At 42.6% G+C, this 14,672-nt stretch overlaps 1 protein-coding gene across 8 annotated transcripts in view; it reads right to left on the bottom strand.

The window, feature by feature from the left end:
* The window catches only part of UBE3B (ubiquitin protein ligase E3B), a 60,022-nt gene that overhangs the window by 38,077 nt on the left and 7,273 nt on the right, over positions 1-14,672 (bottom strand). For all 8 annotated transcript variants that reach the window (XM_037743194.1, XM_017541564.1, XM_017541536.2 and 5 more), the window contains 8 exons: positions 13,888-13,947; positions 13,412-13,516; positions 11,340-11,436; positions 9,998-10,083; positions 8,938-9,020; positions 2,311-2,416; positions 1,876-1,996; positions 419-596 (listed from right to left, as the gene is read on the bottom strand). In XM_037743194.1, coding sequence (XP_037599122.1) covers positions 419-596; positions 1,876-1,996; positions 2,311-2,416; positions 8,938-9,020; positions 9,998-10,083; positions 11,340-11,436; positions 13,412-13,516; positions 13,888-13,947 — 836 coding nt within the window. The remainder of the gene's footprint in view (positions 1-418; positions 597-1,875; positions 1,997-2,310; positions 2,417-8,937; positions 9,021-9,997; positions 10,084-11,339; positions 11,437-13,411; positions 13,517-13,887; positions 13,948-14,672) is intronic.

Genomic DNA, 14,672 nt, shown 5'->3' with positions numbered 1-14,672 from the left:
CCTCCTGAAAAGGATTTTGGGTGATTTCTATTCCCTTTAAATCATTTGTCTTGTTTTAGCATCTCCAAAATATGGTGGTCTACTCAAGCAATAAAAGTGACAGCGAAGAAGAAAAAACATTGACAGATGTGGTTCATAACTGAACGGAAGAAACAAAATACAAAACAATATTATTTCAATTTTGCAAAAAACGAGCAGCATTTCTAGACAGGAAGACTGAAAGGATGTTCACTCAAGTTTTCTTTGGTTTATAGGATCATGGGCTGGTTTTTATCCGCTTTTGTTCTTACTCACACTTTATTAATATATAAGGAATACACACTATATTTTTGTAATAAGAAACAAAACACCACAAACTGGAAGAAAAAGATGGTGGGAGAGGAGGCAGAAAAGACAGTGATTTGCATCTGGGACTCACCCATAATCCACAGATTGAGAGAACCAGCCAAGGACAGGATGCCAGTGGGTCAGGTTGGACTTCTTCTGGGACACGTACTTCTGACAGTAGCACAGCATCTGAGTAAGCAAACTCACGAACCCATCTGTCTCCTCCTCTAACACTCTGGGGCTGAGAGAGCCCAACTGCAGGAGGTTGCCTACAGAGAGAGAAGGCTGAGTGTGATGGGCCCAGACAGACACTTTGACACTTTGGTGCCTCCTGGCCCTGCTCCCTGCCTGTGGCTCAGGCAGCCACACCCCATGTGCAGGAAGAAATTTCCACATAAGGGGCACCTGTCAGTGCCAGAGGCTGCTGTGTGGTGCAAAGGTAAGAAACAGGTCGAGCTGACTTCAAATCCCGCTCTGCCACAGACAAGGTGCACCGTGGCCATCAACACATGTCTCAAACGTGTTTCTTCATTTGGAAGATTGGAATGATGATTCCCACTCCCCATATGAGGATGAAGTAGTCAGGCACACAGGCACACAGAGGTAAGTGATTAAGAGCTAATTAGTATTACATGTTAATATTATATTTTACCTTAAAAATCAAAGGTCAACATAAGAAATGACCTTTGAAGAATATCTGAATGTCCTAGGAAATCACTGTTATTCAGTGTTTACCAGTTACCTAATATCACTCATGTGAAGGCTCGTACCACAAACTCCTCATGAAATTAAGCCCCAGAGACCTGTTTTTCTCACGCCTATATCCCGTACTTTGAGAGGCTAAGGTGTGTGGATTGCTCGAGCCCAGGAGTCCGAGACTAGTCTGGACAACGTGGTGAAACCCTGTCTCCACTAAAAATACAAAAATTAGTTGGCCACGGTAGCGTGTGCTTGTAGTCCCAGCTACTCAGGAGGCTGAGGTGGGACAGTCACCCAAGCCCAGGAGGCTGAAGATGCATGAGCCACGATAACACCACCGCAGTCCAGCCTGGGTGACAGAGTGAGACCCTGCCTTCAAAAAAAAAAAAAGAATTTTTTCTATCTAAAATTTGACAAGGAGAATTCTGTGCCTCTGCTGTTTTCAAATGCTTCTATTCACAAATCCTTTCTTCCATCTATAATGAAAACACTGTAAAACAGGTGCTATTCTGACATAAGCCCCACCTAACTACTCCCTCTCTTCCCCTTGAGATGAGAATTATCCAGGCAACTCACCACATTTCCACTTTCTCCTTGACTGCCAGGAAGCTAAAGACTGACATCTAATGTTCATTAATAGTCTCTTAACTAGCTTGCCAGGCTGGTATATTTTCCATTTGATTTTAATTGACACGTCTATTTTAAATGTCTACCTAAATATGTGTTTTTTATTGTAAGCACTTCCAATTGCTACAAAAAACAACTAAATCTCTAGAATAGTGACAGGCAAAATACGTGTGCTTTCCTTGATGGCCAGGACACAATCAAATTCCAGCCACGGATACTCACCCATTAGACAAAGCGTATGGCATCCTTCTAAACTTTCACATACATCACGGCATCGATCTTCGTCTCTTAAAAAGATGATGAATTTACGAAGCATGTCATGGGATTCTAAAACAGTGAGGCGCTGCAAACAATGGCAGACCGTTAAACCAGAAACTGCCAGGAACAGTTTCCTGCTAGAGAGTGAATTTGATCACTTGCAGATCGCCCCTGCTTATGCGGAATGTGCTAGCAAACACCAAGAAGAAACTGGACATAGACGAGAACCCACTTCTTTGGGATGCTAACACAAGTGTGTCTATCATGGCCACTGGTCCCGAAGAACAATTTAAAGCGAGGTGTGGAAATAAGTAGAGAAGCCATTTTACTTTCTAATGTCTAAGAAGAAAAGCAAAAACGGAATTGGGTTTTCAGGGGGAACTCACAGAGCCTGCTTACCTCAGGGGTCACTGTGCTGAGATGAGTCACCAGAGCAGGCACAGACATGATGTGGATGAGGAACGGCCGAATCAGATTGTCTGAGAATTGTGCAGCAATCACAGGGCTAGACATAGACAGATCCGCCCATTCAGACAGGTCTCCGTGTGCATTCAGAACAAAAGAACAACCTCACCAACATGCTCAAATCCTAGAAATTATGCTTCATGGGATTTCTGGAAAAACTGAAGGCTGAAACTGGGGACACGCACTAGGGAAGTGGGTACATCAGTGACAGTACAGTTGCTCATGCCATATTGTGCGGCTATGAAAAATCAGTTTTTGAAATTTTACTGACATGAGAGAATGCTCACGCTATAATGAACTTTTAAAAAAGGCAGAATGAAAAACTATATACATGGAGGAGGAAGGAGTTTGTGATGGGAAGGGAGGGAAAAAAGGGGTTTCTGGAGTGCTGGTATAATCGATTTCTCTATTTGGTGGTGCTTACCCAGGTGTGTTCACTCTGTGATAATTCACCAATAATACTTCAGTTAAGCAGCTTATTTAAAAGTATATATGCACTATAGATATACAATATATACATATCATGTACTTATATGTAGGTACTTACACAAATATGTACATATGTATATAATGTCTATATACATATATAAATAAGTACAATGTTTGAAAATATAAACACAAATATAAATACATTTTTAAAAGACTGAGACAACAGATTAAAGTTAACAATTTATCTCTGCTTGTACAATCAAGAAAAATTTTTTTCTTTCGTTTTTCTGCTTTATCTAGGTTTTCTACAATAAGCATGTATTGCTTCCATAATCAAAATAAGATAATGACCTCAACCCATACCATATATAAAAAGTAATGAAACAAGCCACAGACTAAATGGTAGTTTTATAACTAAAACTATAAAATTCTTAGAAGAAAACATAGGAGTAAAGTTTTGAGACTTCAGGTTAGGCAATGATTTCTTAAGATATCACACTAAAAGCACAAGTGTCAAAAGAAAAAAATAGGCAAGTTGTGCTTCTGCAAGGTTTAAAACTTCTGTGATTCAAAAGACACTATCAAGAAAATCAAAAGACAACCCACGAAATGGAGGGAAACATCTGCAAATCACTTATCTGAAAAGGGACTTGTGTCTAGAGCATATAAAGAACTCACAACTCTCAGAAAAGATGAAATGTCAAATTAAAAAGTATACAAAGGATCTAAACATACATTTCTCTAAAGAAGATATACAAATGGCTGATAAGCACATGAAAGGATGTTCAACATCACTGGCTACCAGGGAGTTGGAAATCAAAACAAGAATGAGATATCCCTCCCTGTACATCCACTGGGATGGCTAAATAAAAAAGACAGATAACGAGGGTTGGCAAGGATGTGGAGAAACTGGAACCCTCGCACTCTACCCTGGGAAAGTAAAATAGTGCAGGCACTTTGGAAAATAATTTGGCAATCCTTCAAAAGGTTAAGCATGGAGTTACCACATGACCCAGGCAAGTCTACTCCTAGGAATATGCCCAAGAGAAATGAAAACATGTCTACAAAAAAACTTGTACATAAATGTTGACAGCAGCACTATTTATAATAGCCAAAAAGTAGAAAAAACTCAAATGTGGTATATCCATATAATGGAATATTATTTGGCCATAAACATGCATGAAGTACTGATCCATGTTACAACATGAATGAACCCTGAATATATTATGCAAAGTGAAAAAAGCCAGTCGTGACAGACCACACGTTATGTGATCCCATTTATGTGAGATGTCCAAAACAGGCAAATCCAGAGATGGAAAGTAGATTAGTTGTTGCCAGGGTTTCTGGGGAGAGGGAAAAGGTAGTGACTGCTAATGGGTATTAGGTTTCTTTTCAGGGTGATCAAATATCATGGAATTAGATTGTGGTGATGGTTGCACAACTCTATGAACATACTAAACGCCCGTGAATGGTATACTTTAAATGAACAAAGTGTATGAGATGTGAATTAGACTTCAATAAAGTTGTTATCTTAAAAAAATCACTCAGAGGCCATATAGAAAAAAAGGTAAGAGAACAACTTACAGAGGGAGAAAAAGGTTTGTTCGAGCTAATGTGCTCTAATAGCAATGAGCAGAGGTGTTACTGGTATTCAGGCACTCAGAATTCACACTATACACTTTCACTTTCAACAGTATCATTTTTGGAACAAGGACTTTTTATAAGGCTGAAATGCTGAAAATATCAGTATCTGTGTTCACCACTCATCTAGATGAGGCTGACAAACTGAACTACCCTCTCTGATCTGAGCGGGGCACACTAGAAGGGAACCATATTATTTTCTGCATGTTAGAAAGAGGTTTAAAACAGAACACCACAATTCTCTAAACAGAAGAAATGCAAACCACAGAGAATGCTGCTGAAATGACAACCAGTGACTTCGCATTTGCAAGGAACGGACTGCATCTTTATAAGGGCACAAAGGGCTAACTCTGGGGGTTCTCACAAAAACCTAGGGATTCCAGCCTGGGCCGTATCCCTAAGTAACTCGGCCTGACTGACCGGGAGTGAGGTACCAGTGGACAAATTATAGGACTGCCGGGCTACCTCAATGTTTGGAGGGGTATGATCTTTTGAGTCTGCATGAGGCCAGACCAAAAAATCACACACACTGCAAACACTGCTATATCTCCCTCAATTTCTTATTACCAATTTCTCCAGCATGAGGTCATCGGAATCTTTCTTTAGCCCACCTTTAGCTATCGCATTTAAGTACCCCTAGGTGACAAAGTCTATAAGTGTACTGCTTAGTTGAATGTTTAACGGGGCTAGACATGGTGCAGGGTGGGGTGGTGAGGATAAAAAAAGAGGTGTGACTGATGCACAGTCCCTGCTAACAGACAGCTCACAGTACAACCAGGGAGCCGCGCAGGCTTATGGGGAAAACATAAGCCAGGGCTAGTGGGCACATGACTAGATGCCTGGGCAAACTAGAGGTCCAGATAATAAATGCTATGGCAGTGTGAGGAACAGGGCAAGTTTGGGAAGGTTCCCATGTGCTATTTACTCAAAAAATACATATTGTTCTTAGAATACAAAAATGTGTTTAACAAGTGAGACAAGTACAAAGAATGAGAAGTAAAAAGTATGAGCTCTGGAGTTAAATAGCCCAGGTTTAGTTTCTAGCCTGGCCACTCCCTGCTGTGTGACTGAGAGCAAACAGTTTAACCTCTCTGGGCCTCAGCTTCTTCATTTATACAATGGAGATAAGCCAGCTGTGGTGGCTCACCCCTATAATCCCAGAACTTTTTGAGTGATTGAGGCAGGAGGATCGCTTGAGGCCAGGAGTTTGAGATCAGCCTGGCCAATATAGTGAGACCCGGTCTCTACCAAAAATTTTAAAAATAAAAAAATTAGCCGGGCACGTGCCTGTAGTCGTAGCTACATGGAAGGCTGAGGTGAGAGGACTGCTTAAGCCCAGGAGTCTGAGGCTGCAGTGAGCTCTGATCATGCCACTGCACTACACCCTTGATTGCAAAGCAAGACCCTGTCTCACAAATAAATAAAATGGAGACAAGAGAATGTGGTGAGGAGGCAGTTAACGTGTTTAAACGTTTTAGAACAATGTGTGACCCATGAATTTTAGCTTGGTACACTACTGATGATTTCATAGACTTTCACTATATTCCTGTATGACAAAGCCACGGATATCTTGGTACACCACTGATGATTTTATAGACTTTCACTATATTCCTATATGATGAAACCACAGATACCTTGTTTTAAAAGATCCTGATTGTGTTCAATTATATACAAACATTCAGAGGGGAAAAGTACTATTTTGGAAAAAGGCTTTAGAGTAGCCTGGCCTTAACAAGTGATTCAATGGAATCTAATATATACAGAGAAGAAAAACTACAAGGATGGCTGCTGGTTATATTCTTATAGGAGAACGTAAGTGAGGTAGAATGATTGGATGTGAGCATGCTGGTGGATCACATGTGAATTACAACCACACCAGGGCAGGGGAGGGATGCTGGACAAGAAAGAAAGGTGAGGTGCTCCTAGAGCTTCTGTTCTCTCAAGGTGGCGGGGGCGGGGGGTGGGGGGAATAGGCAGAGCTGCTCCTGAGCTTGAGGGCTCGGGCCTTAGTGTGCCGACATTCACTGTGTCTGCCAGAGGACTGGGGGCAATACTGCTGGAATGAGCTGCCCCACAGGGTGACTTGGGAAGGGACAGTTGCAGTGAATCTGCATCTTAGTCTTCTGGGAAAACCTGTTTATACCTAGACATTAGAGCTCATTAAATACAACTCACATAACTTCTCTAAAAGTACGAAATAAAGGCACAATTGTCCATTAGATAATTAGTTCTACTTCCTAATAGCATGGAAGCATTAGGATAATGCATAACTAATGAGAGCATAACCGGTTACATCCTGTTCTGTGTGAGGGTCTAGCCTCTAGAGGCACATGGCCTAATACAGTAGCCACTGGCTACATGTGGCTACTGAGCACTTAAAAATGTGGCTGGTCTGAATTCAGACGTGCTCTAAATACATACCAGTTTTGAAGACTTGGCATGAAGAGAAAAATGTAACATATTATTTAATTTTAATTAAAATAATTTAAAAATATTGATTACATGTAAAAATAATGGCATTTTGGGTATGTTAGTTTAAATAAAAATATATCATTAAACTGAATTTCCCTTTTATTTTGACTTCTTTTTTTGAGACCAGATATCATTCTGTCACCCAGCTGAAGTATAGTAGCTCTATCACGGCTGGTTGCAGCTTTGACCTCCCTGGCTCCAGTGACCCTCCCACCTCAGACTCCTGAGTAGCTGGAACCACAGGCACATGCCACCGTGTCCAGCTAATGTTTGTATTTTTTGTAGAGATGAGGTTTGGCCATGTTGCCCAGGCTGGTCTCGAACTCCTGAGCTCAAAATGATCTGCCCACCTTGGCCTCCCAAAGTGCTAGGATTATAGGCATGAGCCACTGCACCTGGCCTCTTTTTATTTTTATTTTTATTTTTTTGAGATGGAGTCTCACTCTGTCGCCCAGGCTGGAGTGCAATGGCATGATCTTGGCTCACTGCAACCTCCACCTCCTGGGTTCAATTCTCCTGCCTCTGCCTCCTGAGTAACTGGGATTACAGGCATCTGCCACCACGCCCGGATAATTTTTGTATTTTTTTTTTAGTAGAGAGGGGGTTTCATCATGTTGGTCTCGAACTCCTGACCTCGGGTGATCCACCTGCCTTGGCCTCCCAAAGTGCTTACAAAGGGATTACAGGTGTAAGCCACCGCGCCTGGCCCTCTTTTGACCTTTTAAATGTGGCTCTAACTATATTTCCATCAGACACACCTGCTCTAGATCAGCCTTGTCCAACAGAACTTTCTGTGATGCTGGAAATGTTCTGTATTTGTGCTGTCCAACACAACTGCCACTAGTTACATGTGGCCGCTAAGCATTTGAAATGTGGCTAAAGCAACTGAAGAAGTTAATTCTTCATTTCATTTAACTTTAATAAATTTTCATTTAAACAGCCCCCTGTGGCTAGTGGTTATAAAATTAGACCATGTTTTTAAAAGTGGTTATAAAAACAAGGCCATGTTTATAAACTATGGCCTGTTTTTGTAAATAAAGTTTTATTGGAAGAGAGTCATGCTCATTTGTGTAAATACAACCTATGGCTGCTTTCAAGATGCAATGGCAGAGTGGTTGTGTCAGAGGCTGTATGGCCCATAGATCTGAAAATATTTATCCGGCCCTTTCTAGAAAATTTGGCCAACCCATGTTCTAGACCATCATTTTCCAAATAGGTCTCCCATGGAAAATGATTTCATGGGATATCAACATCATCCAAAAAACAAGACAGGGGTATTCCACGCTCAGATATGTTAAATAAGCCCACAGAGTCCTGCTAACATAGCAGGACTTCTCAGAGCTCTCAACATGAAGGTGTACTGTGGATCCACAGACAAGGCAGAGCAGGCAGCTTTCACCAAACTGGTTCCGCCATGACACTCTTCCTTTCAGGATCAAAATTTTATTAACATCTCCCAAACTTAGTGTTCCCCCCAACAGTTTAAACATGTTCTGCACCCATGAATAAGCATAGCTTTTTACATTTGGCAATTCTCAGAATTGCAGGTATAATTTCCATAATGAATTACTTAGCTTCTTAGGTACTTAACATCTTCAAACTAAGTGAAGGCAAATATCATCTCTTCTCTGGTTCTCCAAATTCTAACATTTTACATCTGTATTCACATTATTTCCTTAATCCTCTCACCCTGCCCTTTGCTGGGCCGTCTCTGGCTCTCAGGTTTTTTGTTTTGTCAATTAAAACCTCAAAAGGAAAAATGACTGCATCTTGGCCTCTTTTAGATAAAAGCAATTCATTTTGAATAGTTTCCAGAGATCACACTGCAGTAATAGTCAGGGGTACAGACTGAAGATTAAGTTTGGGCAGTCACAAACGTGTCACTTTCATTAAGAACAATGCTTCCTGTAAATTGTGACAAAGTGGGCAAGTCTACACCTAATAACAGTAACGAGAAAAAAGAAAACCAAGAGGAGGAAGCATTCAAGAACATGCCATCAGCTACAGTTTCTTACTCACCGCAACGCTAGAGAAAAGGCTGCCGTTAAAGTGCCTTTGGATAGACAAGGACGGGGTCGTGCCAGGCCACGGGTTAACAATATCTGAAAAGAATGTTTTAACTGGTCAGAGGATACCAACTTTATACTCATTTGTACATAAAAAAGCAAAATGTGTCCTTCAGAAAAAAAACTGTATTGTAAGCAAGGCATGGTGGCTTGTGCCTATAGTTCCAGCTCAGGAGGCTGAGGCAGGAGGATTCCTTAAGACCAGCCTGGTGACAGAGTGATCCTGTCTCCGAAAAAAATATAGTATGCAGTGTTTTTATAAAAGGAAGGGGAAGAAAGTATTGGGTAAGGAAGTTAACTCTACCACTCTTTCTCTACTTTAAATATCATGGTTAAAAATTCTTTAATAATAAAGTTAAAAAAACAGCTAAGAAAAATAATACCAGACTTGAAATTTAAAGACACCGTATTATTTTAGAAGCTGTTCAGTTATGGTGCGAAGTAGAAGCTTCCTCTACTGCGCTGCCAGTCATGCCATCTTCTGCCATCAGACCACCTTACAGGGTTGTTGTGAGGAACACATGAAACCAAATCAGGAAACAGCCCATCACAGCGCCAGGCAGAAGGAAGGGCGAAGTCAACATTACTTCTGAAACTCAAGAATTCCATAGTACCTTTAAACAGCAATCAGGCTGTCTTAACAAGGTACGAAATGAAAAGGGCTGTTTGAGGACACAGAGCTAGAAATATGATTATAGACATCAACCAAGAAGGAATCTGAGGGAAAAAGCCCTGACGTCTCCTTCCAGAGTTTAAATGTCAAAAGACTGGACTACCCTCGCAGCCAAAAATGTAGAGCATTCAAGGGATCCCAGCACCACTGTCCTCCCTTTACCTGACCGACCCACAAGTGAGACAAGGCAGGGGAAGGGAAAAGAGGACACCAGGCGTCAAGCTCTTCCTATGAAAAGTGTTTCTGAGGAGGGCATCAGGTATGCGGAACCCAAACGCAAAAATCCAAGTGCAGGTGTTGGAGTGAAGAAGTCACATATTAGGGGGCAGGGGTCACAGACCTGCAGCACAGAATAAAATCCATGCTGGTTGAGATGTCCCATTATATTTGCACAAATGTGGTTCATTGCTGGTCGAAGACTTTCACCTAAACAAAGAAAAAAGTGAGAAAAAAAAAATGTCTTGCCATAATGTGACCTGTTTATGTGGGACAGGAATTATGTCCCACACCCAAGGCCCTAGGAAATGAGATGCTCCCTGGCTTGCCCTCCTTTTTCCTTAGGCCTGGTGCCAGGGCACAGGGAGGCAATGACTATCTGAAACTCTAACGCTCCTGGAGGGCCTGGCTCAAGAGTCACCTCTTGCGTGATGGGTGCTGTCACACCCCTAGCCAGAAGTGACATCTCTGACCTCTGAGCTCCTGAAGCACCTTTTCTAATTCCCTCCTAGGGCCTAGTACTGTCTTCTCTGGGGGGATGCCTCCTTTCCTCAATGGGACATGAGCTTCCTGGAAGGGCCCAGAACTCAACGATTTTTAGATTTCCTCCAAGAGGCCAGGGTCATGCCTGAAATAAACTCTCCTTTCTGACTCGGAACCTTTGTACATGCAGTTTCCCTGCTTTTCATTTTGTCCCTACTTTTCACTCTGTGAATCCCAGCTCTCTCTCCAGCTCTCAGCTCACACCCACTTCTTCAGGAAAGCCAGAGCCCCAGACCAAGCAAGGCCTCCCAACTGTACTAGACACTCTCGTTTCTCTTGCATACTTCCTTCCAAGCACTTACCACATCATTGTCATTTTATATCTACGAACAACGTCTACTTAATGCCTGTTTTCCTCATCAGACTAAGTTCTGTGAGGAAGGGAGCACCTAAAGTCCCTGAAGGGCAGTGCCCCTTTCTGTTTTGCTTATCTTTGTCTCTCCAGTACCTAGCAGTGTCTCGCACATATAGGCTACTTGCTGAACGGATGAACGAAATGACCATATGAAACACTTAGGGCTAAGGACACTTTTCAGGGAAGGAAGCAGCTTTATAATGTAAATTTTATGGGCAAAATAGAATTATTCACAACCTAATGATTTTCCAAGTAAAATGACAAGGCTTAAGTGAAGGTTATCACTTGGAGGCTAAGGCACTGTGGGAATTACAAAAATTAAGATCAGAAGAACTATGCCTTCAAACGTAAATTCAAAGAAGGGTGGAGTACAACACGAAATGGTGAATGCTTTCTGGATACTATGATGCAGTCTGATGGTAAGTGCCAAGGGTATCCTCATTTGCATGGTCTCTGGGCCTTCCCTGAGGCTTGTGGTGGCAAAAATGCTTCTTATAAAGGAAAAAAGGTCCCCAAGTTCTCTGTGGAAATGTCATTTAGAAAACATTTTGACCAAAGTCCCACAGACCTTTTCCCCGAAGAATTTTCCACGTTGAAGTGTCTGTGAAGGTGACAAGCATTGTGAGGTACAGGGTGATAAGTCGGGAGTCTTGTAAGATTTCAGGCTGGAAACAATAAACCAAGCAAGATGAAGACACACATCTCTGATTTCAGACAGCAAAGCATTCATTTTACAACTGCTCTATGGGAGCTGAGCCTGGAATCACTGAGTCAGGGTTGTAAGCCAGTCTTCATTCTTTTCCTCTTGGAGAATGACCACTTCAGGGGTTAAAGAACAAGGAATCACATATTCCTGGGAATGGAGAATTGAGTATTCCTAGAAAACAAGATGACCAGGGCTGGCCTGCTGTGTGTATACCTGTCTGCCTGTCTGTCTGAACACTGCAGCAACAAAGCAGAAATGCAATTGATAATGACAGGGACTCTGGACTCAGCCTTCTGACTTCACCACTTACTAGCTGTGTGAGCTTGGGCAAGTTTCTTAACCTCTCTTTGCCTCAGTTTCCTCATCTATTGACCAGAAAGAGTAACACTGCTTTCCTCATAGGGTTGTTGTGAGAAATGGATTAATGCGTACAATGCACTGAGAACAGTGCCTGGCACATAGGTAACTCCACGTAATGTTGGCTGCTGTTCTAATTTTGATGCCAGTTCATTGTTTCACCAAGTCCAAGTCAGGCAAAAGGCCTGACTGCTTTCTAGGCCCAGAGACCCTACAGCAAGTACACCTGGAAGGGATGACCTTGGAGACAACCTTGGAGACCACTCAGTTCAAACCCCCAAGCTCAACAACAGTAAGAGAGGGGAAGTAGCTTGTCCAAGGCCCCCCTGGGAAATGAGCAGAGCAATCAGGACTGAATTTCACATATTCCTGGCTCCAGAGTCAGTGGCCTTTCTCTCCTGATGTGTTTCCTCACATAAACTTTTTTTGTTTGCTCAAAGAGCAATCTGCTGTGGAATGTACACGCCTCGGAAAGCAGATAAACAAGGGTCTGCCTGGCTCCAACGCAGGTAGGAAAATACCCCGCCCATTTGGCCCTGAGGCATTTTGGTGGATTCCCAGGGCTCTAAGGAACAGAATGTAGAAACTCTGCTCTGAGCCATGTCTCGCCTGACAAGCTGGGCGTGGCTTGTTGCTGACCACTGCCTTGGCTGGGTCGTGGATAAGAGCCATTCCTGAACACCCAAAGAGGGATGGCTGGGAATGGACTGCCAGCGGGTGGGGGTGGGGGGGTCGTGGAAGCAGTCTAGGGACTTTCATCCCATTATTCAGCTGCTACCTACATTCTTGCCAAGCCTCTGTCCCTGAAATCTCTCCCTATGTGCAAAGTAGAAGAGGCTCTTGTGTACTTCTGCTCACACACCCTGTCCATCCTTTTCAGAACACTGAAGAAGGTGGGGGAGCACAGGAGCAGGCTGGGCTAGGGGCAGTACCCCATTCCTCTTGTCACTGTGACTGGTTCAGAGATGAACCCAGGATTTCACTGGACCTACAAGAAACCCGGATTTTTGAATTGGTGGGGAGGCCTCCCTTTTCTCTTTAGTCAAGACAGGGTAAGACCATAAAGTCAAAACTGCTGGTTGCCATGATTACAGCAGGAAAGGACGAGGTGACCCAAAAAGGGAGCAGGGATGAGAGAAAACAATGAGAGAGAATCCAGAAACCCCTGGCTCTCCTTATCCCCAGCTGCCATGTTACTGAATATATTCAAGAGCACAATGCTCTCTTCCTTGCTTAACCTGTAGGTGACACTAGCTGTGCTCACGTTGGACTTCTGGACTTGAACAAGAGACCTGACTAGAATAATAATGTGAACCATAAAGTAATGATTATATTAAATAAATGGGAAGGAACATGACAGATTCCCTGGCATGGAAACTGTGGCAGGGCAAGCGGGTCAAGGGCCTGATACACACCAAAGAAGGGCTTGTATTGATAACAGCATCGAACTTCCTCTCTTCCAGAACAGGGGCTCAATTAGCAATTCTGATTGACAGGGGCTCTGAAAATGCAGACTAAAGTCTCCAGGTGAAAATCACATATTTACTGTTTCTGGTTTTGTGTTTTTATTTTTTTACCTTGAGCTGCTGGAGAAACTCACAGCAATACCACAGAATGCTCTTGATCTGCTTAATCCAAAGGAGGGTGAGGTCCTTAGAACAAGCCAGAGACACATACCAAACCTACAAGTGAGAAAAAAGAGGAATGTCATGGGCTGTTATTGAGATCATATCACATATGCTCTAACTGTTGGAAATGGACCTATTAGTTAAGTCCAGTGCCAGATACAGCAGTAGACCTGAACAGATGAATAAGCAGCAAACAGGACTTATTTTAACACTAAACCCAAAGACAAAATACCCTAGTAAGAAAATTGTGGCAGGAGCAGAACATAGCTATTTGGATCATGAAGAAACTAAGGAATCATGTTTTCCATCCATTGCTTATTTGCATTTGTGTGTAAATTGATCCTAACATTCAACAGGAACTTTCAGAGCCCAGTACGCTGGCCCTTAAGAGCTTGTGGGAGGCACTGTGGCTCCTGTCCACTTACCTTAGGCTCATTCTCAGCATCCATGCTGCTCAGGATGCTGCGACACAACTTCTCAAATCTCTGCAAAGAGACACACTGTGGGTTATACATTCCCACAACAATCAAAAAGTGAGAACGAAGAAAACAAGCCTTTGGTGGGTACCTGGCATGTGCAGGTATTATACCAGGTGATTCACATACATAATCACAGGCAGTTCCTTCCTACAGATGAGGACACTGAAGATCAGAGAGGCTAAAGGGTTCTCTAACTGATGTCCCAAGGGCTGGAGTAATCCTACAGAAATGTTTAAGAAACTGGTATATTTCACATAAATATTCAAAATGAGGCTTCTTTCAAAAAATAGTCTCAATCTGGCAAATTGGACTTGGATTTCTGCAGGCCAGCTGCTGTCTCAATTGTGCTCTCCAGTTTACCATTTCCTAAGTACTATGGATACTGACTTTTGCCTCATAGACAACAGCCAAAGGCTGCTATATCATCACTTTTATACTCCAATGCAAAAGGAAACTAGAAAACAGGTTCCATTTTGGCTATACCAATCCTGAATCTACCCTTAAATAATGTGATACTGGGCAGGCTGCCCTACCACACTGAGCTGCAGTTTCCTTTTCTATAACATGAAGGCCATCTCCTCCAGCTTACCTGTCCTCATCTATGTAATCATGTGTTCATGTCTACATACTCCTCCCTCTCCTGCTGGCCTAAGAGTTCCCTGAGGGTAGAGACCTTCCTTGTCTTGTTTCCTTCCAAGGCCCCAGTGCCTAGAGAGGGTTGGCACAATGTG

Source organism: Cebus imitator, unplaced genomic scaffold, assembly GCF_001604975.1.
Source record: "Cebus imitator isolate Cc_AM_T3 unplaced genomic scaffold, Cebus_imitator-1.0 Scaffold8, whole genome shotgun sequence".
NCBI classification, from domain to species: domain Eukaryota; kingdom Metazoa; phylum Chordata; class Mammalia; order Primates; family Cebidae; genus Cebus; species Cebus imitator.
Note: the sequence above shows the minus strand (reverse complement) of the source record. Positions and strands in the feature narration are given on the sequence as shown.